Source organism: Mytilus galloprovincialis, chromosome 1, assembly GCF_965363235.1.
Source record: "Mytilus galloprovincialis chromosome 1, xbMytGall1.hap1.1, whole genome shotgun sequence".
Classification (NCBI taxonomy): Eukaryota; Metazoa; Mollusca; class Bivalvia; order Mytilida; family Mytilidae; genus Mytilus; species Mytilus galloprovincialis.
The window spans coordinates 41,872,241-41,899,705 of NC_134838.1; the positions used below are offsets into that span (position 1 = coordinate 41,872,241).

A 27,465-nucleotide genomic window follows, 5' to 3' on the forward strand; every position below is an offset into this window, starting at 1 on the left:
TCTGTGAATAGCGTAGGCCTTTTGTTAATATTTTATGTTCCAGTTAACATATATACATAAATAATCCGTCGGACAGTGTTTATCGTTTTGAATTTATTATGGCTTAAGAATTGCGGGCAAATAAATTAGGATTCCAAACTTGAAGGTACAGTTAGTGCATAACCGCAAAAAGGATCTGATAAATCCGATTTGAGATCTTGGCATTAATGGCATTAAATATAATTAAGATAAGAGTTGCGGCAGCTTTTACATTATGCACTGGAAAAACTGTAATATTTTGCAACAAAATGTATTTTACAACTATGTCAATGTGTGTAAAATATCTGTTTCGGTAAAATAATTTCTCATCATGACATATATTTTTACCTCAAGATTTAAATGTATGTCTCTGGTTTACGTTACATGTATGATTTTATCATTACTGATCATTTATAATACTGTCACGGTTGACAGCTAAAAATTCCGTATCTAAAAAACCGGTATCGACTCTAATAATAGTGATGGTTTAATGATTTCCTGTTTTGATTTTGTCAACACGTGCACGATAGTTTTGTTGAAATTCATATGAAAACATGAGCAAGAAACAGCTGAGTAAGTGAAACAATATTGTGTATTGGAAATGTGTTCAATCCTCTGGATAAAATACATGAATTTATATAGAATATCTGGATAAACTTAAAATATCTAATAAGTATTAAACATGGTAAAAAGTTATTTACTCTTTACTTTCAAAGCCATATAAAAAAGAAGATGTGGTATGATTGCCAATGAGACAACTATCCACAAAAGACCAAAATGACACAGACATTAACAACTATAGGTCACCGTACGACCTTCAACAATGAGCAAAGCCCATACCGCATAGTCAGCTATAAAAGGCCCCGATAAGACAAACGACAACCACTGAATTGCAGTCTTCTGACTTGGGACAGACACATACATAAATAATGTGGCGGGGTTAAACATGTTAGCGGGATCCCAACCCTCCCCTAACCTGGGACTGTGGTATAACAGTACAACATAAGAACGAACTATAAAAATCAGTTGAAAAAGGCTTAACTTATCAGATGGACAAAAATACAAGTGGACGTGGCTAGTAGTGCAAATAATTATCATGATTATGACGTTTCAAAAGGGTTGCTCTTCTCAAACTCATCATTTAAGCATAAATTAGGTACAATCTTACTTTAGGTAGGTAAATTATTTTATTGTAATAAGTAGTTTATACAGATTTGTCAAGATGACAGATTTCTGTCTACAATATTCTGTTCAGACTAGTACTGTAGACACTTATAATCACTAAATGCACATCTACAATACTTCATGTACATATGTTGGTTTTTTTGCTGCAATTGTAACTAATATTGCATGATATTAAAACATTAATACCTTTTGGGATTCTTAGTTCAAGCCATTTCTTATTTTGCCACTTATCATTATAATTTATAACAGAATTTATTTTGTTTCATTAAAGTTACATTAGAGTTACATTGTAGAAATGAATAACGTTGTCAATGAACCATGTTACCACAACAAAATATCTGCAAAGTTGAGGTAAAAGATACCAAAGGGGCATTCAACTCACAAGTTAAAAATGCACTTCTGAAGTAATAATACATACATGTATGTTTGTCCAAGTAAATCCAGTTTGACTTGCAATTAAGTTTTGAGGGAAAGAAGGGACAAGTGCATGATGAGGGTGTTTTTTAACACTGACAACCTACATGTATGCCTGAGGGTCTTGCCTGGTTGGCTACAGGTAAATGAAGGGTTCCAGTCAATAAAAGACATAAATTAATAGCATATGGTAATGTAACTTTCTTTATCATTTTCAGACAGGAAAAGTAGCAAACGACAGTCTGCAAAACATAGATATAAGATTTTAAAGAAGGTAAGCAATAATGTAATGGTTTATGGTGACTTAAGTAACACCGGTATCACTCAGATTACAATTCTACCTTGACAGGTAAGTTTGTATTTAGCCTATGAAATACTTATTTAGCCTTGAGAATTGAAAGGTCAGTTTCTCCCATTCATACAATAGAAGTTGATAAATTTGACTTCATGCCATTTACCTTGTCCAAAATTAAGGTCACTTTATTGTTATTGTGATATTGTTAAAGTAAAAAATGTACAAAATTAAAGAACCCTATATTCTGACCAATACTTAAAACTTTGTGCATCTTGATGTAATTGTTAAAAATCTGTTAATGTTGAATTTTTGGGGTTATTTTTGGCCTTTTAATTGCATATTTCTTTACATGGTAGTTTTTTTTCAGATATAAAAAAAACTATCTGCTTGACTGTATATGACTATGCTTGCAGGTTATATATAACACTGTCTTGTTTTTTGTTTACACCAAATCTGACAGATTATTATTTAGTTGCAAAATATTTTAAATGAGTGCTGAAATTTTTTCTATCTTTAAATGTGCATTGAAGGTTAAAATAATCATAATGTGAACAAGAATGAAGAAAACATCTTGGTCCCCAAAAAATAATCAACCAGGATATAACATTCCAAATATTAATTTATTATACTAATATCAGTTGAAATCTCAAGCCACTGTTTTGCATGTTAACAATGTAGGTCATGTCCCAACAGAAAATCAATAAATATGACAGTACAATGTACTCTTAGCACAAACACATAAGCACTGGGGTAAAGCTGATGACCGTAACTGCATTCACGGTCATCCCAAGATGTCGGATGAAAAATTAGGTCAGTTTCTGTATTGTCTGTTAAAGTGTTTCTATTTCATTTTCTTATACAAATCATACATTGAAACGATGTAAATTTATAAAAGAATCACTCGAAAATCACTAATTACTTCCGAGAAATGTGCATGAAACGGGAAATTCGATTTGAAAAAATCGTTAAGATGACCGTAAATCATAATCAAAATATTTTCAAGATGACCGTAACATAAAACAAGGATGACCGTGATTGGTAAAAAAATGACCGTAACTTGTAAAGGATGACCGTAAATTTGTAAAGGCTGACTGTAATTTATATAGGATGACCGTAACTTTTATAGTTTATAGAATGACCATCAATTCTAAGAAATATCCGTATTGTATTCAAAGCTTTTTTGTTGAGTTTGTCGATCTCAATAGGGGCTCGGTTAGCGGATATAAATATGTTTCATAAATTTCTTTTTTTAAACTATAATATAATTGGCCATATTTAGGATTTATAACAATGATAGTAAATTGCATATTTCTCGTAAACAATGAAATATTTATTGATATCGACGTTAAAATTTTAACACAAATTTACAGCGATACGACGAAAATTTGAAGAAACATGAATGTGTCCCTAGTACACGGATGCCTCATCTACACTATCATTTTCTATGTTTAGTGGACTATGAAAATGGGATAAAACTGTAATTTGGCATTAGAATTAAAAAGATCATTCCATAGGGAAAATGTGTACTAAGTTTCAATTTTATTTAACTCGAAGCTGGACAAACGGACAAACAAACAGACGAACGGACGAACGTACGCACAGACCAGAAAAAATGGAGCATTAAAAACATTAATAATACATACGAATATTTGGTAATCGAGCCCATGTGTATGGGTTCAGAGGAAGCAGATTAAAATCTTAATTTGTCTTGATATATGCAGGCGGAAACACTTTTGAAATAGAACAAAAGAATCGAAGCTATGTGTTTATCGAGAAAGCGATAAAAGTTAACTTTAATGTTTGATATAGTAACAAAATTTTAAAAAGTTAATAGAAACAAATAAAACGACAATTTTCTTATTTTAAAAACACCATTTGCATAAGTTTTCAATGTATCTATTACATAGTAATGCAAAACAATAAGATATCAAGTCGACGACATGGTTCTTATCGGGGCCTTTTATAGCTGACTATGCGGTATGGGCTTTGCTCATTGTTGAAGGCCTTACGGTTACCTATAGTTGTTAATGTTTGTGTCATTTTGGTCTTTTCTAGATAGCTGTCTCATTGGCAATAATACCACATCTAATTCTTCTTTTTTATATATAGTATCTATAAGTTGGATGTAGAAAATGCATTACCTCCGATTTTTTTTTATCACGGACGGAGAACATATCAATCTTTTAGTTCAGAAATTTTCGTGTCTGCCCTTCCATTATGTGAATCAAGAAAAAATTCCCCAAAACAGGTAACGATTGTATCGAAAAGAGAAAAAAATCGAGTGCACCTTTTTATGTTAGGGCATGTTTGGGGTGTATATTTTGTCTTTAAAACGTACAAAGCAAGAGTATTTTGTATAGCATCTCGCTTCAGATTCTATCATTATTATATATCAAAGCTACAGGTTGACCTTATAACGTAAAAAAATGACAGTACGAAAAGATGAAATATATGGGTCAATTGAGATACCTATCTAATGAATCACAAAAACAGAGCAGGTGTGTTCAAATAGCTATTTTTTTCTAAAAGTACTTGACGACAGTCTTTTAATTTGGATGATGAAAATGTGTGTGTGATAACTAGGGTTTATAATCTTCAACCACTGAAAATGGTTAGTCTGCCCTTCTACGAAATATTTAATTAGAATGTTTTTAAATGCTTAAGAATTTTCAAAAATTCCATCTGACATCCAAACAGACAATATTTTTAAGTTGAATCAATGCAGACAAGATCATTAACTAATGCTCATAAGCTAGTAGATACATTTGTATTTTAAAATATAACTGACATATAACGATCGATCGTAATGGTGCTATGTGGATAAATTTATCAGTTTTCAAGAGCAAAATTGGCAGAGCGTATAACTTTTAAAGGATGACCCTCAATTCTAAGAAATATCCGTATTTATATAACTATGGCTTCCATTTCTACGACTGTGAGCATGAACTGGCGTAATGGGGAGATAATTTTGAAGGAGTAGAATCCTGACTGTATGAATAACATTTCTGTATATATACAAATTGACAACGTTCCGCCTTGTGATACGCTTTTCGTACAATACTATTTTAAGGATCTACTTTGCTGGAGCTCACCTTCACTAGTTTATTCGAATGATATTTTCAAAATATTTCTGTTATTTTATTTGCACGACAAAATGAAAGACGATATAATATCAATGGGTGTACATGCAATTTTTTGGCATTTTAAAAAATGTGTATTTATTATATGTCATTAAAAGGAATCCCAGAAACAAACAAAAAATCTTTTGTCGAGCAGTTGAAGGCTGTGCACCGCATGTCTTTTGGCAAATTATTTTAAAAATTGAACCCTCTACTGTAAAAAAGATACATATGGTAATCTTTGCATTTGAAGCACGTCTTATTTTCTTTTACCTATAGGATAAAACTTTCATATTAATATGTGTATACCAACACGATTAATCATTTGATACAAAACGATAGTTATATAAATACGGATATTTCTTAGAATTGAGGGTCATCCTTTAAAAGTTACGGTCATCATTTACAAATTACGGTCATCTTAAAAGCAGTTACGGTCAGCCTTGTTATGAATCGCTGATTCTGTTACGGTCATCTCGATTGTGATTTACGGTCATCTTGGCGATTTTTTCAAATCGAATTTCCCGTTTCATGCACATTTCTCAGAAGTAATTAGTGATTTCCGAGTGATTCTTTTATAAATTTACATCGTTTCAATGTATGATTTGTAAAGAAAATGATATAGAAACACTTTAACAGACAATACAGAAACTGACCTAATTTTTCATCCGACATCTTGGGATGACCGTGAATGCAGTTACGGTCATCAGCTTTACCCCAGTGATAAGGTCACACTGTGAAATAGACATCTAGGGCAAGAAACAGTCAGTTATACCAAACCAGTTTGACTAGATGTCTAGTGAAAAACCAGTTTGACTAGATGTGTCCTATATTTTGACAATGTAAATGACATGAGGACCTGCATGGGTTTTTAATATCTGTATTCTTTAAATTTTTAGGACATTTTTCTTTTAATAGCCTTAAAAAATAACTCTCATTCTGTAAAATTCTCATGAAAATGATTTTACTATTTAGACTTTCTGTTACAAGATTATTTATCAATTCTGTACATTGATCATTATTTTATCAGTATTGTATAATTAGTTATCTAAGTTACCTTTTTATTTTGCACAGTTATTCTTTATGCTTTTGCACCGCATTAAATTATTCTCTATTCCTTATTTTGTTGTTCATTTTCTCTATTCTCTATTTTTTGTTGCTATTACATGTGTTCTCTATTCTGTAAACCCCATTCTGACCCTTAAAGGTAAACTTCTATTGTATGAATGGGATAAACTGACCTTTCAATTCTCAAGGCTAAATAAGTATTTCATAGGCTAAATACAAACTTACCTGTCAAGGTAGACAGTGGCGTAGCTGGGTCATATTTACGTGTACGCCCGAACCTTGGCGAGTGGTCCAGGGGCGGATCCCTCCATTTTAAAAAGGGGGGGTTCCTAACCCAGGACAAAGGGGGAGTTCCAATTACATGTCCCCATTCAAATGCATTGACCGTCCAAAAAAAGGGGGGTTCCAACCCCCGGAACCCCCCCCCTTCTGGATCCTCGCCTGTTGTGTGAGGGGGTGACAAACCGCTCAATGCCAATCCCCCTGCTGTTAGTTGGTTCGAGGGGACGGAGCCCCCCAAAGCAATCGAGTTATAGAGAACGACATACCATTCCTGTCAGTAAAAAATCATTGATAGTAACATACTTTTGAATCTAAATGGTATATTTTTATGTTTAATTTTGAGAACTTATTCATCGTGTTAATTGGAAGCTAACGGACATTGGTTTTAGAGAAAACGTTCAAACCAATATTACTTTCAAATTGTTTAAAGTCGTGAGTGAGCTACAATCGACAAAAGCACCTTTTAATGAACACGAAAAAAATATTTCTTAGAGATGCAATATAAAAAAAATTCTGGAACACGATTTCTTTCCACAAGAAGTGAATCAATTTACCAGTCTTTTCCAGGAATTTAAAAAAAATCAAAAATTTTCATTATTATATTTTCTTGATCTGGAATTTAACGTGTGCCAATATATCACATTTTATGAAGGTTTATAAATTGAGCATGTAAAACAATTAATTGCACAAAGAAAAGTCCAGCTATCAGTAAAGAACAGAAAAATGAACGAAAACAGATGCTTTCAAAATTTTATTTTAGACGTTAATCATAGAAAAAACTTCTTCCAAATTTTCATAAACTTCGATGAAGGTTCGACAAGTAGTTAATGTAATTAAGAAATTAAAAAAAATTAAGCCCACACTGTGATCACTTATTAATTGCAGAAAGAAATACCCTTTATCCGTAAAATGTGGAGAAAATTAAAGAACTAATTGTATTATTATATTGCACTGGATACTCTTTTGATCATAAACAGTTTTTTTAACAGAGAGTCATTCAAAAAACTATGTCCACATTCGGAATCTAAATATTGACGGCGCTGATGACCCTATGTCTTGCTTTTGCGACATAAGTCACATGCTCGACAACAATGCAAACCGCATATCGAATCTCAGCAGACAATGAATTGCTTTAAATATAAGAAAAGTACGCAGAATTCACAGTAGATTCAGACTTTTACAGAAAATTGAAACAAAAATCATGAAATGAACTATTTTATTAAAGTAAATTTAGTCCCTTTTTATTGAAAATTATAATCCATTGAAGAGAGAAGCACAAGGCTGATGTGCTTTTGACCAGTCTTTCTTATTATATTTAGATTAAAAAAAATATATTTTCAACATTCAAGTGTACGCCCGGGCGTTTTGACGTAAACGTAGATATGCGCATGGTAGAATTGTAATCTAAGTGATACCGGTGTTCCTCAAGTCACCATAAACCTGTGAGATATTTTAGATTATTGTGTTTTGAAGTAAACCATATCCATGATTTTCCTTCACCTCATTTGCATATGTTGCAGATTCAAAATGTTTGTATCTGAATAATGATTGAAATAAAATGTATGAATATATAGCATATACAGGCTTTAGCATTGTTTCTCTATAGAACTCAGGACTTGTTGTCACTAAGAAATTATACATTGTAAGTCTCTGATACATCAGATAAAAAAATATTGGTGATACCCTGAGCTCTAGTATATATTTTGTCTTATTCCTTAACTTCAGGACAAGGAAGGTACTGTATTACAGAGTTTAAACACTGCTTTCTTGTATGTATACATGTATTTTTTACATTTTAAAAATTTCATATTTTTCCATATAAGTAGCTGTTTCCTCAATGAAAAAAGACAGTGCTAGTACATGTTTATAAAATTATATGTGACAATCACTGTACAACAACAACAAAAAATGTACTACCATGTGTACAAACTTAAATCTACATCTTCAGTGCATGTTTATATATGTATGTGTATAGTAAGTAAAGTAAAGTAAGTAAATTGTTTATTAGAGTGACATGTGTAAATCAGCATAAATTTGTACAAAATATAATTACATATATAAAACACCCGGCCCAATGGACCAATAAGTCACCTTTTACTGTTAGTTCAATATAAATGTTCTAATATCACGTGTCAATTGCCAATTTAAATTTAAATACAGATAATTATAGATTAAGAATTAACGATTGTAAAAGTTCATATATTATTCATCTAATGTTTGTGAAAAAGTTTAAGAATGTTAACTAGAGTAAACTGTTTGTTTTCTACGGAAAAGTGACGCTGCTAAGTATTTAGCTATTTTCCTTGGATGGTTCACCATTAGAAATGTTAATTTTCCCTGCTCATCTAGTTGCTTAAAGTCAGGTACCATTAATATCTCGCTAAAAACAGTTTGTCTGATATCATTATAAAATGTGCAGTTTATAAGAAAATGTAGCTCACTTTCAACATTTTGAGAATTACAAAATCGGCATAGTCTGTTTTCTACTGGTTCCCCAATATATCTACCAGTCTCAATTCTGATCGGTAATATCCCGCATCTAAACTGGGCTAGCACAGATCGCTCGTGTTTCGTGTATATGATGATAATTATGAATATATTTGATGTCTTATTTCAGATCAGTCAACATAATAAGAAAGAAAAGAAAGCAAAGAGAAAAAATCCAATCAGTAGTAAGGATTAACAATATGTTGTAAAGGGAATGAAAATAGAATCAGGACAATTGAATTATTTGTTTATCAGAAATAAAAATAATATGTTTTAGATATTCATATTTAACATGCACTTTTCTATTCTATCTCCATCAGTTAGATAAATACAAAATGTTAATTTCAATTAGATAGGAGATGTGGTATGATTACCTATGAGAAAACTGTCCACCAAAGTTCAGATGAAAGGGAATCTTTTAGGGAATGTGACAAAAATCAGCAATTACAGGTCAATATACAGTATAAATCAGACTGTGATTAACCACATTTATTGATTTTAGAAAACAAGAAAGATCCTGGAATACCAAACAGTTTACCATTCAAAGAAGAGATTTTACGTGAAGCTGAAGAAAGAAAAAGAAGGGTAAATACAAAGTATAGTTGTACATAGAATTATCTATGTTGATGTTTCTGAGTCAAAATCACTGAGTAATAATATATGGTGATGCTGTCATTAAATTAATGTCAATGCGTGAAACATGCATGAGGTGAGAGAATATTAAATATTTAAACAACTGAAATCAACATTTTCAGAAAAAAATTGAAGCAGCAGCAGATGTTTTATCAAGTGTTGCCCTTTTCCGTCTGTACATGTGACTCAAAATTAATTTCTGTGCCCTATCTTTAAATTTCTTCAACCAAATATTATCAAACTTATACGCAATGCTTTTTACCACAAAAGTAAGAACAAGTGTGAATTTAGGTGTGGTCACTATTACTGTTCTAGAATTAAGCCCCATTCCAAATATAAAAATTGCTGAATTTTCCGTTTCCCCATCTCTAACTTCAATTTCCTTCAACCTAATGTTTTGAAACTTATTCACAATGCTTATAACCACAACACTTAGATCAAGTTCATATTAGGGTAGTGTACGTCACATTTACAGCATCATCTATATCCCATTGATACATATCCCAATTATTTTTCATAGAGCTGATGGGAACTACTTTTGAATAGATAGAAAAAAAATACAAAGTGCAACATAAAATATTTCTATTATATCTAGGCAGAAGAAGAAAGAGAAAAACTGAAAGAAAAGAGAAAAAGGGATAGAGAATATTTAAAAATGAAGAAAAGAAATTTAGATGGCATGGTAAAAGATGCTAAAAAAAAAACCGCTGAATTTGAAAGAAAGGTATGAATTGAAAGAAATGAAACAATAAATATGTTATGTGATTGATTTTTTTTAAAGTAGATATTTGAGAGGTTGAAATTGAGAAAAATATTACAATTACACAAATAGTGTGCAATGTTAAAGCTGCCGGAATTAACCTATAACTTTATTTTTATAGCAAGAAAAGAAATCTGGGGAAGAGTCACATACTAGTAGTAATGGTGCTGTAGAAAATTCCCTAAAGACATTCTATAAAGAATTTAAAAAGGTTTGACAAAGGGTTTTTTAGAAATGGAAAATTTCTAATGATATATCTGTTAATATTGAATTAAGGAGAAGTGGTATGATTACCAATGAGACAACTCTCCACAAGAGACATAAGGACATAGAAAATAACAGCTATAGGTCACTGTACAGTCTTCAATACACCATACCACATAGTCACTTATTAAAGGCTGTGAAATGCCAAATGTTTAACAATTCAACCTAGAAATCTTATCACCTGTTTTATGTACAAAACAATAAATGCAAAAAAAAATATGAGGTAGTAACAAACAACAACTCCTGACTTAGGACATATAGCACATACTGAATATGGCGGGGTTAAACATGTTACAAATGTTTTAATATTAATAATTTCAGCTGAACATTTAAATTTATTTTGAAACCTAAAATACAAATCAATCAACCATGCAATTATAATTCAAAGTCTACTAAAACCTTGACTATTTAAATTACTTGCTCATGATTTTTCCTCATAAAAATCAAAATTATTCTCATGCAAAAAATTTCAGTATCATGTTTTGATATGAGAGGTTCATTGTATAAGGGAAGTAACCCTGGATTAAATTCAGTTTACTTTATAAATGGTTATAAACTATATTCATGAAATGATTAAAAAAAAGATCTACCAAAACACTTTTTCACAAGAGCAGTTATATTTTTTAATTAAAGTTGTCTTTTTTGTATAACATTTAATATTATACAATTATTAGTGTTTTAATGAAGTTCAATATAATGAAATGCAAATTTAATGATATAAAATTGTTTGAAATAAATATATTGTTTTCGCATACTTTACATATTTCTTGACAAAATCTTTTTTTTAAGGTTGTAGATGCTGCAGATGTTATTCTTGAAATTCTGGATGCAAGAGATCCCCTCGGTAGCAGGTGTACCCAGATGGAGGAAGCCATATTGGAAAGTGGCACGAATAAACGTTTAGTCCTTATATTAAATAAAATAGGTTTGTCAAGTTTGATTTATACTTCGTTGTCATAGGTAGATCCAGGATTTTGAAAAAGAGCACCCCAAACTAGGCCATGTTCATAGTGGGACATTTTAAAAAAAAGTCTATGCATTTACCTTGTAGCTCCATAAGGTGGGGTTTGTGCACTCAAATATGTTAATATTTTGTGTTTGGAAATAAACCAATGCAATTTTCTTTTATCAATCTGAAATTTAGTGGTGTTGACAAGTTTAAAGAAACTTGACAGTTAGCATATGAAAATAACTCCTCACACTTATAATAGAACACTTTATATGAAGTTGTATCAAAAGATACTTAGATTTCTAAGAACAAAATGCAGTTCTACTTTATTTGCATTAGGATTCAATGTGGTAAACAGAATTAACTATTCCATGAATTATTCTAATGTCAGTCAAGATTTCAATGGTGATGAACAACACAATAATTCACATAACGTGCATATTAATTAAAACTACAAAATCATAAATTATTGCATGCCATTATTATCTGTTGCTATATGAACCAAATGTGATGTTAATGAATGTGATTTCGGGAAATGCAGAAGAAAAAAAACAATTTGATTTTTTAGTTAATGAAGAACAATGTACTAATCTTATGACTCTTTTTGTAAAAACAGAATTAAAAATTTGAGTTTTATAAATTTTTATTGTAGACTTGGTACCAAGAGAAAATGTTGAAGAATGGCTGAAACATTTGAGAAATGAGTTCCCAACACTTGCATTTAAGGCTTCTACACAAACTCAGAACACAAATCTTGTAAGTTGTGAAAGTCAGTTGGGGAAAGTAATGTATTAGAAAATTTAAAACAATGCATATATACACAATTCATACAAAACAGATGTCATGTAAATAATGTTTCACTTCAATGGTAAATAAAAACTAAGTAAAAGTTGATATTTATTTTGATTGAAAAATATTAGTACTGAAAATAAAATGATTATCTGTTAGTAAACTTGCATTCAAATAAAGTAAATGCTCATTTCATTATTCATTTTTCTTTTGTAACAGTAAACTTGATTATTAATTGGCTGTTGCGTGTCAATAATGATTATTACATTTAAATTATCAAAATATCTGCACAAATTTATTTTAAACAAACGTTAGAAGATGCCAAAATCAAAGAACATATGAGCTGACATATTTGAAATAAGGATCAAGTAAAAAGTCTATAAAACTTCTAAAGCTACAAAAAAAATTGATGAAAATACAAATACATTAGTCTTTTTAAAAACAAACAATATTTTCTTCATTTAAGAGTAGAGCAAAAGTTCCTTTACAAATGGCAAGTGATGATCTTTTGAAGTCTAGTCATTGTTTAGGGGCAGACATGTTGATGAAGTTACTGGGAAATTATTGCCGGAATAAAGATATCAAATCTGCTATACGTGTTGGAGTAGTGGGTAGGTTGAAAAAAATATAATGAAATTAAGATATAATCCTTGCAATATGTCTCAAATGATAAAAAATAACATAACTGATTTACCAATGGATTTTTATACGACCGCAAAAATTTTAATTTTTCGTCGTATATTGCTATCACGTTGGCGTCGTTGTCGTCCGAATACTTTTAGTTTTCGCACTCTAACTTTAGTAAAAGTGAATAGAAATCTATGAAATTTTAACACAAGGTTTATGACCACAAAAGGAAGGTTGGGGTTGATTTTGGGAGTTTTGGTCCCAACATTTTAGGAATTAGGGGCCAAAAAGGGCCCAAATAAGCATTTTCTTGGTTTTCCCACTATAACTTAAGTTTAAGTAAATTAAAATCTATGAAATTTTGACACAAGGTTTATGACCACAAAAGGAAGGTTGGGATTGATTTTGGGAGTTTTGGTTCCAACAGTTTAGGAATTAGGGGCCAAAAAGGGCCCAAATAAGCATTATTCTTGGTTTTCGTACAATAACTTTAGTATAAGTAAATAGAAATCAATGAAATTTAAACACAAGGTTTATGAACACAAAAGGAAGGTTGGGATTGATTTTGGGAGTTTTGGTCCCAACAGTTTAGGAATTAGGGGCCAAAAAGGGGCCCAAATAAGCATTATTCTTGGTTTTCGCACCATAACTTTAGTATTAGTAAATAGAAATCTATGAAATTTAAACACAAGGTTTATGACCATAAAAGGAAGGTTGGGTTTGATTTTGGGAGGTTTGGTCCCAACAGTTTAGGAATAAGGGGCTCAAAGGGTCCAAAATTGAACTTTGTTTGATTTCATCAAAAATTGAATAATTGGGGTTCTTTGATATGCCGAATCAAACTGTGTATGTAGATTCTTAATTTTTGGTCCCGTTTTCAAATTGGTCTACATTAAGGTCCAAAGGGTCCAAAATTAAACTTAGTTTGATTTTAACAAAAATTGAATCCTTGGGGTTCTTTGATATGTTGAATCTAAAAATGTACTTAGATTTTTGATTATTGGCCCAGTTTTCAAGTTGGTCCAAATCGGGTCCAAAATTAAACTTTGTTTGATTTCATCAAAAATTGAATAATTGGGGTTCTTTGACATGCCAAATCTAACCGTGTATGTAGATTCTTAATTTTTGGTCCCGTTTTCAAATTGGTCTACATTAAAGTTCAAAGGGTCCAAAATTAAACTAAGTTTAATTTTTAACAAAAATTGAATTCTTGGGCTTTTTTGATATGCTGAATCTAAACATATACTTAGATTTTTGATTATGGGCCCAGTTTTCAAGTTGGTTCAAATCAGGATCCAAAATTATTATATTAAGTATTGTGCAATAGCAAGAAATTTTCAATTGCACAGTATTCAGCAATAGCAAGAAATCTTCAATTGCACAGTATTGTGCAATAGCAAGAAATTTTCAATTGCACAGTATTGCGCAATAGCAAGAAATCTTCAATTGCACAGTGTTGTGCAATAGCAAATATTTTCAATTGCACAGTATTGCGCAATAGCAAGAAATATCTAATTGCACAATATTGTGCAATAGCAAGAAATTTTCAATTGGAGTTATCTTTCTTTGTCCAGAATAGTAGTTGAATCAACTTAAATCATTGTTTTATACAATATACAATGTATATTCAATTTTACTACCAACTGATAAATTAAAACAATCTTTACCATTCAGTGATAACAAGCACTTTATTTTACATTTTAATATTTTATGATGTATTTAAATGAGTAGTTATTGTTGCAAACTCCATTAGGAGTTTGAATTGAGATCAGTTTTGGAAAAAGGGAAAGAGGGATGTGAAAAAAAATGGGGGGGGGGGTTAAATTTTTCTCATTTCAGATTTCATAAATAAAAAGAAAATTTCTTCAAACATTTTTTTGGGAGGATTAATATTCAACAGCAAAGTGAATTGCTCAAAGGCAAAACAAATATTTTAAGTTCATTAGACCACATTCATTCTGTGTCAGAAACCTATGCTGTGTCAACTATTTAATCACAATCCAAATTTAGAGCTGAATCCAGCTTAAATGTTGTGTCCATACTTGCCCCAACTGTTCAGGGTTCAACCTCTGCGGTCGTATATAGCTGCGCCCTGCGGAGCATCTGGTTTTATTTTAAATTACCAGAATATGTGCTACTGTAGATGAGAAAGACAGTCAGAATTTTTTTTTAAAATCCTTTTTTCCAGTTTAATTGAGAAGGTTGCTCATACAGAGTTGACTGAAAGAAATTTGATGAAACCAAATTATTGTTTTATTTTTTTCTTTAAAAAATACTATATTAAATCAATTGAAATACAACTTTATTTTATATTTTTCAGGATTCCCTAATACTGGTAAGAGTAGTATTATAAATAGCTTGAAACGTGCCAAAGCCTGTAATGTTGGATCCATGCCAGGAATGACAAGGTATTATATTTGACAGCTTACTAGATGCTTTCAAAATAAATTTGATAAACATATCACAAACTGCTTATTAATGTTTCTAAAAAAAATCGTCACACTTTTGTCAGAAACTTTTAAACACTGAACTTCATATTTGGTTCTCTTTTCAGATATTTCAGACAACTGGTTCTTATTTTCTGATACTTTGAATTACATAGAGATTAATACATGGCCTTTTCCATATCAGCCTGGGTATCATCCCGAGACCCCCATATCAGCCCGAGACGGAGTCGAGGTGCTGATATGGGTCGAGGGATGATACCCAGGCTGATATGGAAAAGGCCATGTATTAATCGCTTTATCATATACTTCCGACAATAGTTTTATGTAAGGCAAATAAACAAATGCAATAACTAAAACAGTCAAAAACTTTATAAAGAAGTTAAATTATGAATCAAATATACCAGTGGCGGATCCAGAAATTTTCATAAGTGGGGGCCCACTGACTGCCTAAGAGGGGGCCCGCTCCAGTCGCGCTTCAGTGATTCCCTATATAAGTAACCAATTTTTTCCCCGAAAAGGGGGGGGCGGGCCCCCTCCCCCCCTCCCCCCCCCACCCCACCCCTAAATCCGCCTCTGTATACTATAATTGTCCAACAACAGCATCACTACCTTCATATATATTTATGGTAACATTTCCTATAGAGGCATTTTGAAACATTGAAAATTTGAAAGAGTTTTATGATCATTATTACTCCATGTTTGTTGTACTATAAAATGATTCATAATTGTCAATGGCATTTGTTAACAAGTACTAAACTATCCCCACAAAAGTTCCCGTAAACTTTGACGTCGTCATAAAAAATATCTGACGTCACAATGGAAAAGTAAACAACCGATACCGGAAACACCGGAAGTAACTTGCACGAGAGGCACTATTATGGGTTTTGTGCACGAGATGCACCTGATATGGGTTATCAGCCCGGGTGGGAAATTATGGCTTGTGTACTTCCGCTCATTACACATATGCAAAAGCTATCATATCAATGCTAAGTATATGATAAAAGAGGGGTATGCTTTAAGCACCATGTGTACATGTATTTTTCAGACTTATAGAAATTATTGAACAGATTTTGTTGAGATAAATGTAGAAAAAAGAGCTTTTCTAACTGAAATCAATATAATAAATGGTTTGATATTTATATTTTCTTTGTTTTATTTCAGAACAATGCAAGAAGTACATCTAGATAAACACATCAAATTACTAGACAGTCCTGGAATTGTCATGGCAACAGGGACATCTGACACATCTGTGATATTAAGAAACTGTGTCAAGGTAAGATGTATACCATTGTTTCTATTTCATTATAAGTTAAAGTCAGGGATGAAAAGTCCCAAAATTGCTCTGTCATCTGACAGCCTTTTTTTTTTTTTTTAAAGTTATCAATGACATTGGATGTCAGTTGCTACCTCTTAATTTTTCAGTGATAATTTTGTGTTGGTGTTACATATTCGCTCATCTCCTTTAAAATGGTGAACAACTTGTCTCAGGATGATGGAAAAGTTTCTTTACATTGTGGCCATTTGTTCCTCGTCTTAAATTTTATTTGTCTGAATGTCTTATGTAATTAGGCCTACAACATGTTGTTATAATAACTGAAAGAAATGGTTAATTATAATATTTGCTATGTATATTTTCTTCTTCAGCTTGAAACCTTGGATGATCCCATCACACCAGTGGAAGCAATATTAAAAAGATGTTCTAAACAACAGGTTTGAAGGGATTTTTTTTTACACACTATTAATTCAATTATTACTGATAAATTTATGTCATATTCAGTCACAAGGTTTTTTATGGATAGACATCCTATTTGTCTGACGTAAAATATTGCTGTTTTGTTTCAGCTATTATATTTATCATTATTTACCTTTTTCATCATAGTTCTTTAATACACTGTTAGTATATTTGAATTGTGTGCATTTTTTATGCTAATATTTCTGAGGTAAATATGAAAAATTTGATATTTTCAGATGATTTTACATTATAATATTCCTGATTATAAAGATATTGACGAGTTTTTAGCTCTCCTGGCGAGAAGGATGGGTAGATTAAGGAAGGGAGGGATTCCAGATAAAAACAAAGCTGCTAGATCTATTATACAAGATTGGACACGGTAAGAATAAGGAAAGAATTATAGCTGTTTGAAAAAATAGAGGATTTAAATTTGATATTTGAATTGCACATTCTTTCAATTGGAATGACTCCTTATGTAACTTAAAATTGATTTGTTTTCCTTTATCTTCAGATCTCTTTCATTAAATTGGATGTTAGAGGATAGAAAGGCATTTCTTAAATCCCCCTAAAAATTACATTTTTTTCTTGAATAATTTTGCACACATCAAATGGACATGCAACTATAAAATTTTAGTGTCTCATAAGTCTTTATAGGCTGGGTGTTGATCTTTGTTTTTTATGTGATTGTACTTGTATATTTTACTGGAGTGTAAGATCAATACGTGACACTTTAATAAAATAAACTTATCCATAAAAGAATTATGAAATTAATGAAATAAAAAGCCCTGTCTCTCATCAAATTGAAATAATGATATACTATCTGTTTACACATTTTTGCAGTCTAGTATTATTTCAAAAATGTAACAGGATAATTATCATGATTGGTTCTCACATTTTGAACTCAGATAATGTTTTTGGTATAATAGTAAATCCCTCATATTTGTCCATTGATAAAATATCACAATTATAGTGCAAAAAACTAAGCTCTTGTCACTCTATGGCTTGTCACGGCTGTTGCAATCTTATAAGATGTAAAAGTTCATACAAAATTGAAAGTCACTCAAAATTGACCTGAGTCCATTTGAGGTGGTCAATAAAAATTTCATTAAAAAATCATACCTTTTGCTTATGTCAAAGTCGGAACCACAAGTTCACAATTTTTGTTTAGAATAAAACTCTACAGTCCCTTAAGTGGAGTGGTCTTTTGTAATATGAAAACTGGTGAAAAGGTGAAGCATCCATATCATATTATAGTATCATTATTATTCATACAATACATGTATTATATTTCAGCGGTAAAATAAAATATTTCACACATCCTCCTGAACAACATACATTACCAACACATGTAAGTGCATCCCTTGTGACACAGATGGGCAAAGAATTCAGTATAGATGATCTTATCGAGGTGGAACAGAAAACTTTACAAGGTATAAACATAATAGTTAGGCCCAAATTAATATATATTGTTTGTTTCCCCAATCCCAACACTGGAGCCAGGTGTGGGTAGGTAAGTAGAGAAATAATTTTATTTTTTCCAAAAAGCTGGAACAATATCAGTTGATCTGGCAAGCCTGGAAATTGGAACTGAATAAAATAATATTTGACTTAGTTTTGACAATAAAATTTTATGAGTCGAACTGTTTTTGCAGGGTCGGTAGGGATTGGGGAAACAAACAATATTTTATTTTGGGCCTTACAAAAACAGATGGAATAGATTTAATTTCAGATTTTGTTTTCATTTTGTCCTTATTTTTCATACTTTGTATATCTTACAGTTAAAATCAATTTTGTATGATAACATTGATCTTAGTGGATAATTTTTTCAGAAAGTGCATCAACAAAAGAAACATTAAATCTAATATTCCATGTTTAGAGGTCTCCTTCTCCATAAAAATATTAAGGGTTCTTTTCCACAACTCTGTCAAAAGGTTGTGTGTTGCAAGGCAAAACTTCTGACCTCATCAAACAAACCCTTCTTTTTATCAGTGGTAATTCAGATTTCCAGCTCCTCCTTTAAATAATAGATCTATTTTTCAGACCTTGCTTATTTGATACACTGTTTAATTTGTTTTATATATGCAACATATTTTGCACAACATGGCATTTACAATTAAAACTGTGTTTTACCATTCATATTCAGGCTTGGATTGTAAAAGTAGTAAGCACATGTTGGTAGAGTCATTAGGTCCAGCCCAGGCAATCATGGACGATTCAGAGATTGATTCATATGTGAAAGCTAATGAGAAAAAAGATGAAGAAATGGACAATGAAGAAGATGACAACGAAGAATCAGATGAAATGATGGAGGATGAAGAAGATGAAGAAGAAGAGGTAACTATCCTTTGATCTCCTGATAGAATTTTATGTCTCCTTTTATCGGAGGGGGCTAAACATATATATAAGAGTGATTCAAAATACAAACTTATGTATAGTTAAATTATTCTAGCCAATGAAAAACTAGCTGCTGACTCAACTTTGTAAATGAATAGACCTGCAATGTTTAAAGATAATTTTAGCGGAAACAAGGTCCCTGTGATCATTAATAAAAATGTTGGTTACCATGCCCCAAAACCTTGGGAGAGCCTCATTGGTTCTGGTAGTCAAATTGATACAAACCCTGCAGTAGGAACTAGTCATTATGAAGATACAAACCCTGCAGTAGGAACTAGTCATTATGAAGATACAAACCCTGCAGTAGGAACTAGTCATTATGAAAAAAAATCTTATGAAAATGTAATAATAACAGCACATTTGAACCTAAACAGACTTTTAGAAGTCACAATTTTACAGTAATAATGTCTTACTTTATTGAAAATCCAATAAACTGTTGCTGTGTTCAATACTATTGTGTAAGGCAGTATCTAATACATTTCCTTTATGTCTATGGAAGTTATTTTTGCTCCAATCAAACTCATTCTAATAAAATTTGGGGAATTCATACACAAGAAAGATTTCAAAGTCCTTTCCAATTGTAATTTAAATTTTGAAAAGAAAACCTGAAGTCTTCCTATCTAATACATTAGTTTAGATTTCCCTTAATAATAATAATTGTACAAAAATGTATCTATCAGAACAGAAAGATTTCCTTATTATGTATTTTTTAACAAATTTGAAAGATCACTTTAAAATTGCTGAAATTGTTTTTCATATGAAACACTTTAAAGTTTTCTTTCCTTAGATGGCTTATTAAGGCAGGTTTGGTATTTTAACTGTAATGTGTTGTTTTTGCCTAATTTTAATCGTAAGACTGATGTCTTTGGTGACTATTCAAACTTCTATTACCCATGTACAACATACACTACTGCTATCAATGACTGTCTTTAATATGTTTTATATTTTCAGTTAAGAAGAGTAGAGGTAACTCAGGTGGCAGTTAGACGATCATCTAGAAAGGCTTCAGTTACGGCTTCAGTTACGGCTGCTGCAACAAAGAAATCTAAAAAGTCAAAAACAGAGGAACTTTTAAATGACAGTTTGGACACAATATTACAACAAAATAAGAAACGGAAAGATGATTATAAGAAAATGAAAAAAAATAGGAAGAAAGCAGGTATGCATTTTAGTAAATAATGTGGATTCATCTGTTCCCTTTCTATGATAGAGGCATTATGTTTTCAGGTGTGTATCCATGTCTGTCTGTCCTTGTATCAGATTAACAAAATTTAGTTTGGGTCTAGGACAGATTGTGGTCACACCAGCTGAAATCTTAGTACACTGGTTCTTTATAAAGTGAGCTATGCCAAATTAGGGTAAAATAAAGTTTTAGTTTGATTATTAGCTAATTGTGTTCGGTTAATTCTGTCATTTGTTTACTGTCTCATTTACATGTTCACCACACCTCCTTCAAATCAGAAGTCACAAACATACTAAATGACATCACAAGTCATACTCATTAATGTATAATATATCAAAAGTAAAGGAAATTGGGAAATTGGTCCTGAAAAAAAATCACTATTCACAAGAGACCCTCCAAAAAAATAAGGAGGAAAAGGAACTGCTCTTTTATTGTTCTTATTCATCCCAAAAATGTTGGTATACCAGAAAAAACCAAAATACATGTAATGTTTCCATGCTAAATGAACTGACATTGTTAACACTAATTTGATATAAACAGTACACTTGATAAATTATAGTTTCCAGTTACCTTAAACCAAAACCTACTGTTGTTACTTTGTTAAATTATTAAGGGAAAATAAGAGATATAAACACATGTAATATATGTTACCAATACAACATTTTTTGTAATTATTAGTTTATGTTTTTTATGTTATTTGTTTCAGATAAAGTATCAAAGGCATTATCAGATACATTAATGGGATCTCTGACGATGGGAACTGGTGAGGACGCTGATGGAGATTATGACTTTAATGTACTGGGATAATCGTTGGATGTTTTTAAATAAAATGACATTGAAATATATTAGTTCAACTTGAAGAAAATTGTACAAGTTTTTGGATGAATTTAGGTCATAAACTATGCAAATACCTGTTCTTTGAAGGGTGAAAAATACAAATTCTACAAATATAAAAGTTATTTCTTGAATAACTTTCAGCAGGTACAGTTATGACAAAAGTTTGTAAAGGAAAATATTAAAAACCTAGCAGGGGCATAGCTAAGTGTCTAATAAACTGTAGGCATAAATTGTGTCAGGGGGTCTTGGGGCAGCTTATACATGGAAAAAATTAACATTTATTAAGTCTACAATTACATCTGACTGATGAATCAATCGTCGGTGCAATCAGAAATATAAAAAAATCAATATTTCCAAAATGCATTGCCCAGCATTGTCATTTATTAAGCAGCATAACCTGTTTCTGATTGAGTATAATTGATATATACGTCATTAATAGATCATATTGCCGATCCTTCATTTAAAGAAAATAGGCACATAAACACTGAATATACTACATACTAATACTAGCTTTAGTACTAGGCATTGACCATTAAACTTTTGATTCTTATACCTTCACCCTCACCCAGCCACACAAAAACATACAGGCACACAGTCAATATGTCATGCAGACGTTCTGCTCTATTCATACTATCTAACAAAATCAAGAAATTCATATTTCCTTATATCCTGTCATGTAAAATCCCTACCTGTGTCGGAATATGGATAATTATGGTCATTACACATAGATCTGAGAGTACTCGAAGTTACTAAAAGCTAGTTGGTTGATTGATTGATTGATTGCTAAGCATCTAATGGCAAATAGTTCATGTATGTTCAGGCCATAAACAATAAGTGGTCCTCCAGGATGAAGGTCTAGAAATTTGGATATGCCATGCATTGGAAAATTTGGGTTTATTGGATGAGACAAAATTTTCTCTTTGATTACCTCAAAGAGTTTCTGAACCTGCAGAAAGTGTGGCATTCTCTCTAAACTAGGCATCAGATTGAACTTGAGTCAAAAACAACTAATTAAAAAAAAAATATTTATCGAAGTTGAGATTCATTCCAGTAACTGTTGATAGAAGTGAAATGATCTGAACCAATTCAAGTTGTAGTTTATAGTTTCAACATAAGGTGTAATATAATGACATACAGTTCCAATACCCCACTAATTCACTAAGAAGATAGACTAGTGTACAAATAACATTCAATAACTAAAGTGTTTGACAACTTCACATTCAGCTACAGATAACCTTAGGGTCTTTTTTAAATAAAGAAAATATTTGTGAAAAAATTATGTGTAGGCACGTGCCTAAAGTGCAGCTACACTCCTGCCGAGAATAGTAGAAAAACCTCAATGGCCTATACAGAACAGCCCAAAATGCCAACTGTCAAATTTGCAAATAGCAGATATGTTAACAATAGATCTAGATCTTTAAAGTATAGAACCACTAATTTAGGCCCGGTCGGAAAGAACATACAAGAAAGTAGTTCATATTTTAAACAAAATAGTTCCTAATTGCATAGCTGTATCTTTGTCAATAGGTGGAATATTTGGGTAGTGTTGGTATCAAATGAAAGCTTGGGGACTTGGGATCTCTAGAAGCCTTGTTCAAAGTTTCTTTTGATAGATAAAGAAGTATGAAATTTTGATTGGAGGGTACATTTGCCCAGTTGTTCAGATCGATCAGAAGTATCTTTTTTGTACTATCAAACTTCTGGGAACTAGTACATTCTAATATGCAATTAAAGGAACATGAATGTTGAATTTTTCAGCACAAGTCAGGATAAGGTATAGTTTTGACAACTGCCAATTTATTTGAACTTAAGACAAAAAGCCATTAGTGCTTGAACTTGCAGAATTTAACATAGAAAGCAATGGGGCTATGAATTAGTGGTTTTATACCTATTACTGAAATATGAATATTATCGAAAAAGTATGTGCTTTTTCATATTTTACAGCTGTATTTTACAAAAAAAAAAGAAAAACTATGTTGGATTAATTTTTTTCAACTTTGCCAGAAAAGGGGAGATAACTCATTTAAAGTAATTTTAAAATTTGTACATTGTAGAAGAAAGTGTTATGAATTTATATATTTTATTTTATTATGTAGCAAGAAAACGAGCTTTTGCTTTTCTTACCTGTAAGCATATTATTAGAGCTATCTTTTCATATTTTATTTTAACATTCTATGTTATCACACAAAATTGGGTTTCAATGCATAATCTATTCAAAATCGATAAATTTTAAACAACCTGCAGTGTTGAAAAAAAACAATGATCCATACTTTTTATCATATTTTTAAAACAAGCATGTTATTAACTACATTTTGACAAATTATAAAAAGTTCTATGGATTTTAATTTAGACCACTCATCTAATTTAGGATGATGTACATATCCATCGGACCTAAAAGACTCATTTACATTTAACCTTGACCTTATTTTTTTGTTCACTGATTAAAATTGCCTTTTTTTGCCTAGGTCAATTTCTATATGTAATATGTGAACTATATTTGGGTTAAAGGGCAATTGTAGGGTGTTTATGTCTGTCTCAAGGGGGTTAACTGGTCAATCTGTTATTTCTTAATCCATGTGAGATCTGTATTTCAAAAACCCTAAAATAATACTATTAAGTGAAAATTATTTAAGCTGGTAGTTGCAATCCATCATTTAACATGGCTAGAAATGGAACTGCAGGGGGAAATGCAAGTAAAAGTCTCAACAACTTGAAAACAAAAACAAGTACAGAAACTCTGAAAATTCATGTTAAATGTTCAGAAGATCAATATATCTTCTCTCCTTTTATATCAGAATAATCAAATGACTCCTTTTAGGAATTGTTACCATTTTTAACTCTGGGGGAAGATTATGATTTGTCTATTGAAGATATATTCTGATTTCCAACTTTGAAGAAATGAATATTTTGATGAGGGGGAAAAGTCAGATTAAGAGTTTTTGCCATTAAAAATTGATGTTTAGTTTATTAAACAAACTTGCACTTTGCTAACAAAAAGGTGCTTGCATGTACAAAAAATAACCCCTTTGTTTTCCTCTGTCAAATGGTTGTTCCTTTATGAATGAAATTTATATTACTATTTTTTACAAATTTTTGCATTTCTGTCTATCATTTTGACAATCAATATAGACAGACCTTCACAGAATCTAATGATGGCAAACTGATCAGCATTACAAGATCTACAAAGGTCTTATAAATTATAATTTGAGACCATACTTATACAAGGAATAAGTTATTTCCCTAATATGACAATTTTTTTGACAATTGTTTTAATATTTTTTTTATGACTGACAGAAAACATTATCACAAATACAAGATCTACAGTTAATTAAGTTAACTTATTTTGAGCAACTGCCCTTTAAAGAAAATTTTTACCTACCAAATTATGGTAGCATATTTCAACCAACAAAAAATTGCCATGACATGAAATGGCACATAGGATAAAAATCAGAAAAATTGCCTATTAAGGTGGTACCTAACACTACAGGGAGATAACTCTGTAAAATCAGCTAAACGTTTTAATTACGTTGTGTTGTTTAGGGAATATTAAGCTTCTCGATGATCAAAATAAGTGTTGGTCAAACTGCTATATAACCAGTGTAATTTTTCTGATAAAACGGTTGGCTAAAATTTTTTGAAATTTTTATATTTTTGTCAAAGGGTCAAAGTAAATACTTTGTCAAAATTTTATGAAAATTAAACGAGCCAAATTAATTTTAGTTAAAGTGTTGGGTACCACCTTAAAACCTTGAAAATTGTAATAGAGAGGAATTTACCCAGAAAGTCAAAATCTTCTGTTAATCCCTCAAATCTGTCAGTTAATCGCTTAATCGATTTATATCTCTTTGTTGTTTGGTGATGAATAAGTTGTAAATACTTTTGGACTTTTGAATACTTTCTCGAAAATAATCATGGCTAGTCTGTAAGCAGTAAAATTAAGCAATACGCAATTTAATGTTTAACAAGAATGTGTCCAAAGTACACGGATGCCCCACTTGCACTATCATTTTCAATGTTCTATGGACCGTGAAATTGGATAAAAAATCTAATTTGGCATTAAAATTAGAAAGATCATACCATAGGGAACATGTGTGCTAAGTTTCAAGTTGATTGGACTTCAAATTCATCAAAAACTACCTCGACCAAAAACTTTAACCTGGAACTGGCACTTCCATTTTCTATGTTCAGTGGACCGTGAAATTGGGGTCAAAAGTCTAATTTAGCTTAATAATTAGAAAGATCATATCATAAGGAACATGTGTACAAGTTTCAAGTTGATTGGACTGCAGCTTCACCAAAAACTACCTTGACCAAAAACTTTAACCTGAAGCGGGACGCACAGACCAGAAAACATAATGCCCCTCTACTATCGTAGGTGGGGCATAAAAATCATTTCATTGATTATTTATATTTGTGTGACTGCATGCTTGAACGTCGTCCATATGAATGTGTGGAAAGCTTTAAACTTGAAATAAATCTTTTTCATCCTGATTTTTAAATTAAAGTCGTATATTTTTGGCCCTTTAATGTTCTTGATGGTTGACATTCCTGTACAAAAAAAATAGGACTTTGTCATAATGTGTGTATTGTCAACTTTTAACAAGACAAAGGCAAAATAGAATTCACATTTATCTTGTTAAGAGATTACATTAATGCAAGGATTTGTATAGAAATCCTTGATTAATGATAATAATGGTTTCATTAATACTATTAAGGGAAAAATAAGAGGAAAATTATTGTTTTATTTGAAGAAAGAAAAAAAACCTGAAAACGTCGATAAAAATGTCTAAAAATTCTCAAGTTATGGGGCCCAAACTCTAGCTGAAAATATTCACATCTCCAGTTTGGCAACTCTGTCACATGTATGCAAGTGGTAAATTTTTTATCAGCAACTACTAAATCGTTGTCTTAGATTAATTATCCCTTTCAAAAAATATTTCTTATGTAATGCGCTTTTCAATTATTATTTTTTTGCTTCATCCTTGCTAAAGATTAACGTCCCTTTTGTTGTGTGGGATGTTCAAATATGTAGCCACGTCCGGTAGGTGGGGACATTAAATATAAAGTCTTGTGTAGATAAATTGGGAATGCCATGCCTTCTGCATAAAAAAAACAACAATTCCTGAGGCCAGAGTGGTCCGTAGGAGGTCTGTTGCAAGGCAAAATGTATTCCACATACCATCTTTTCCTATCGGCAGTTCAAATAGTGTGTATAGATAGATCGCTATTTTTATTTTAAAGTACACATGGAATACAATATATTACAATTTTTGTCGAGCCTGCAACTTTTGTTGCAGAAAGCTCGACATAGGGATAGTGATCCGGCTGCAGCGTCGGCGGCGTCGGCGTTAGCTAACTTCTTAAAAGGTTTATATTTGAGAAGGTGAAAGACCTGGATGCTTCATACTTTGTATATAGATGCCTCATGTTACGAAGTTTCCGTCGGTCACATGTCCAATGTCCTTGACCTCATTTTCATGGTTCAGTGACCACTTGAAAAAAAAAATTTGTAATGTTGAATTCTCTCTTATTATAAGTAATAGGATAACTATATTTGGTATGTGCGTACCTTGCAAGGTCCTCATGCCCGTCAGACAGTTTTCACTTGACCTCGACCTCATTTCATGGATCAGTGAACAAGGTTAAGTTTTGGTGGTCACGTCCATATCTCAGATACTATAAGCAATAGAGCTAGTATATTTGGTGTATGGAAGGACTGGCAGGTGTCATCTGACCTTGACCTCATTTTCATGGTTTAGTGGTTATAGTTAAGTTTTTGTGTTCTGGTCTGTTTTTCTCATACTTTATGCAATAGGTCTACTATATTTGTTGTATGGAATGATTGTAAGGTGTACATGTCTAGCGGGCAGATGTCATCTGACCTTGACCTCATTTTCATGGTTCAGTGGTCAAAGTTAAGTTTTTAAGTTTTGGTCTTTTTATCTAATATTATATGCCAAAGGTCAACTATATTTGGTGTAT

General features: G+C 31.5%; 1 protein-coding gene across 1 annotated transcript; it reads left to right on the forward strand.

The window, feature by feature from the left end:
* Positions 1-453: 453 nt before the first annotated feature.
* Positions 454-21,491, forward strand: LOC143074867 (guanine nucleotide-binding protein-like 3 homolog). The gene is made up of 17 exons (XM_076250096.1): positions 454-591; positions 1,836-1,891; positions 8,999-9,053; positions 9,371-9,453; positions 10,097-10,225; positions 10,383-10,472; positions 11,315-11,450; positions 12,127-12,230; positions 12,730-12,874; positions 15,211-15,298; positions 16,499-16,610; positions 16,982-17,047; positions 17,306-17,448; positions 18,363-18,499; positions 19,213-19,403; positions 20,415-20,622; positions 21,353-21,491. Exons 1-17 carry the CDS (start codon positions 573-575, stop codon positions 21,451-21,453), a joined length of 1,863 nt encoding a protein of 620 aa, XP_076106211.1. The 5' UTR covers positions 454-572; the 3' UTR covers positions 21,454-21,491.
* The last annotated feature ends 5,974 nt before the right edge of the window (positions 21,492-27,465 follow it).

Bases quoted from the DNA above. Each gene is read 5' to 3' on its own strand.
- LOC143074867 (XM_076250096.1), top strand. The intron at 1,892-8,998 runs GTAAGCAATAAT...GTCTTATTTCAG, and splicing joins GATATAAGATTTTAAAGAAG to ATCAGTCAACATAATAAGAA. The intron at 10,473-11,314 runs GTTTGACAAAGG...CTTTTTTTTAAG, and splicing joins TCTATAAAGAATTTAAAAAG to GTTGTAGATGCTGCAGATGT.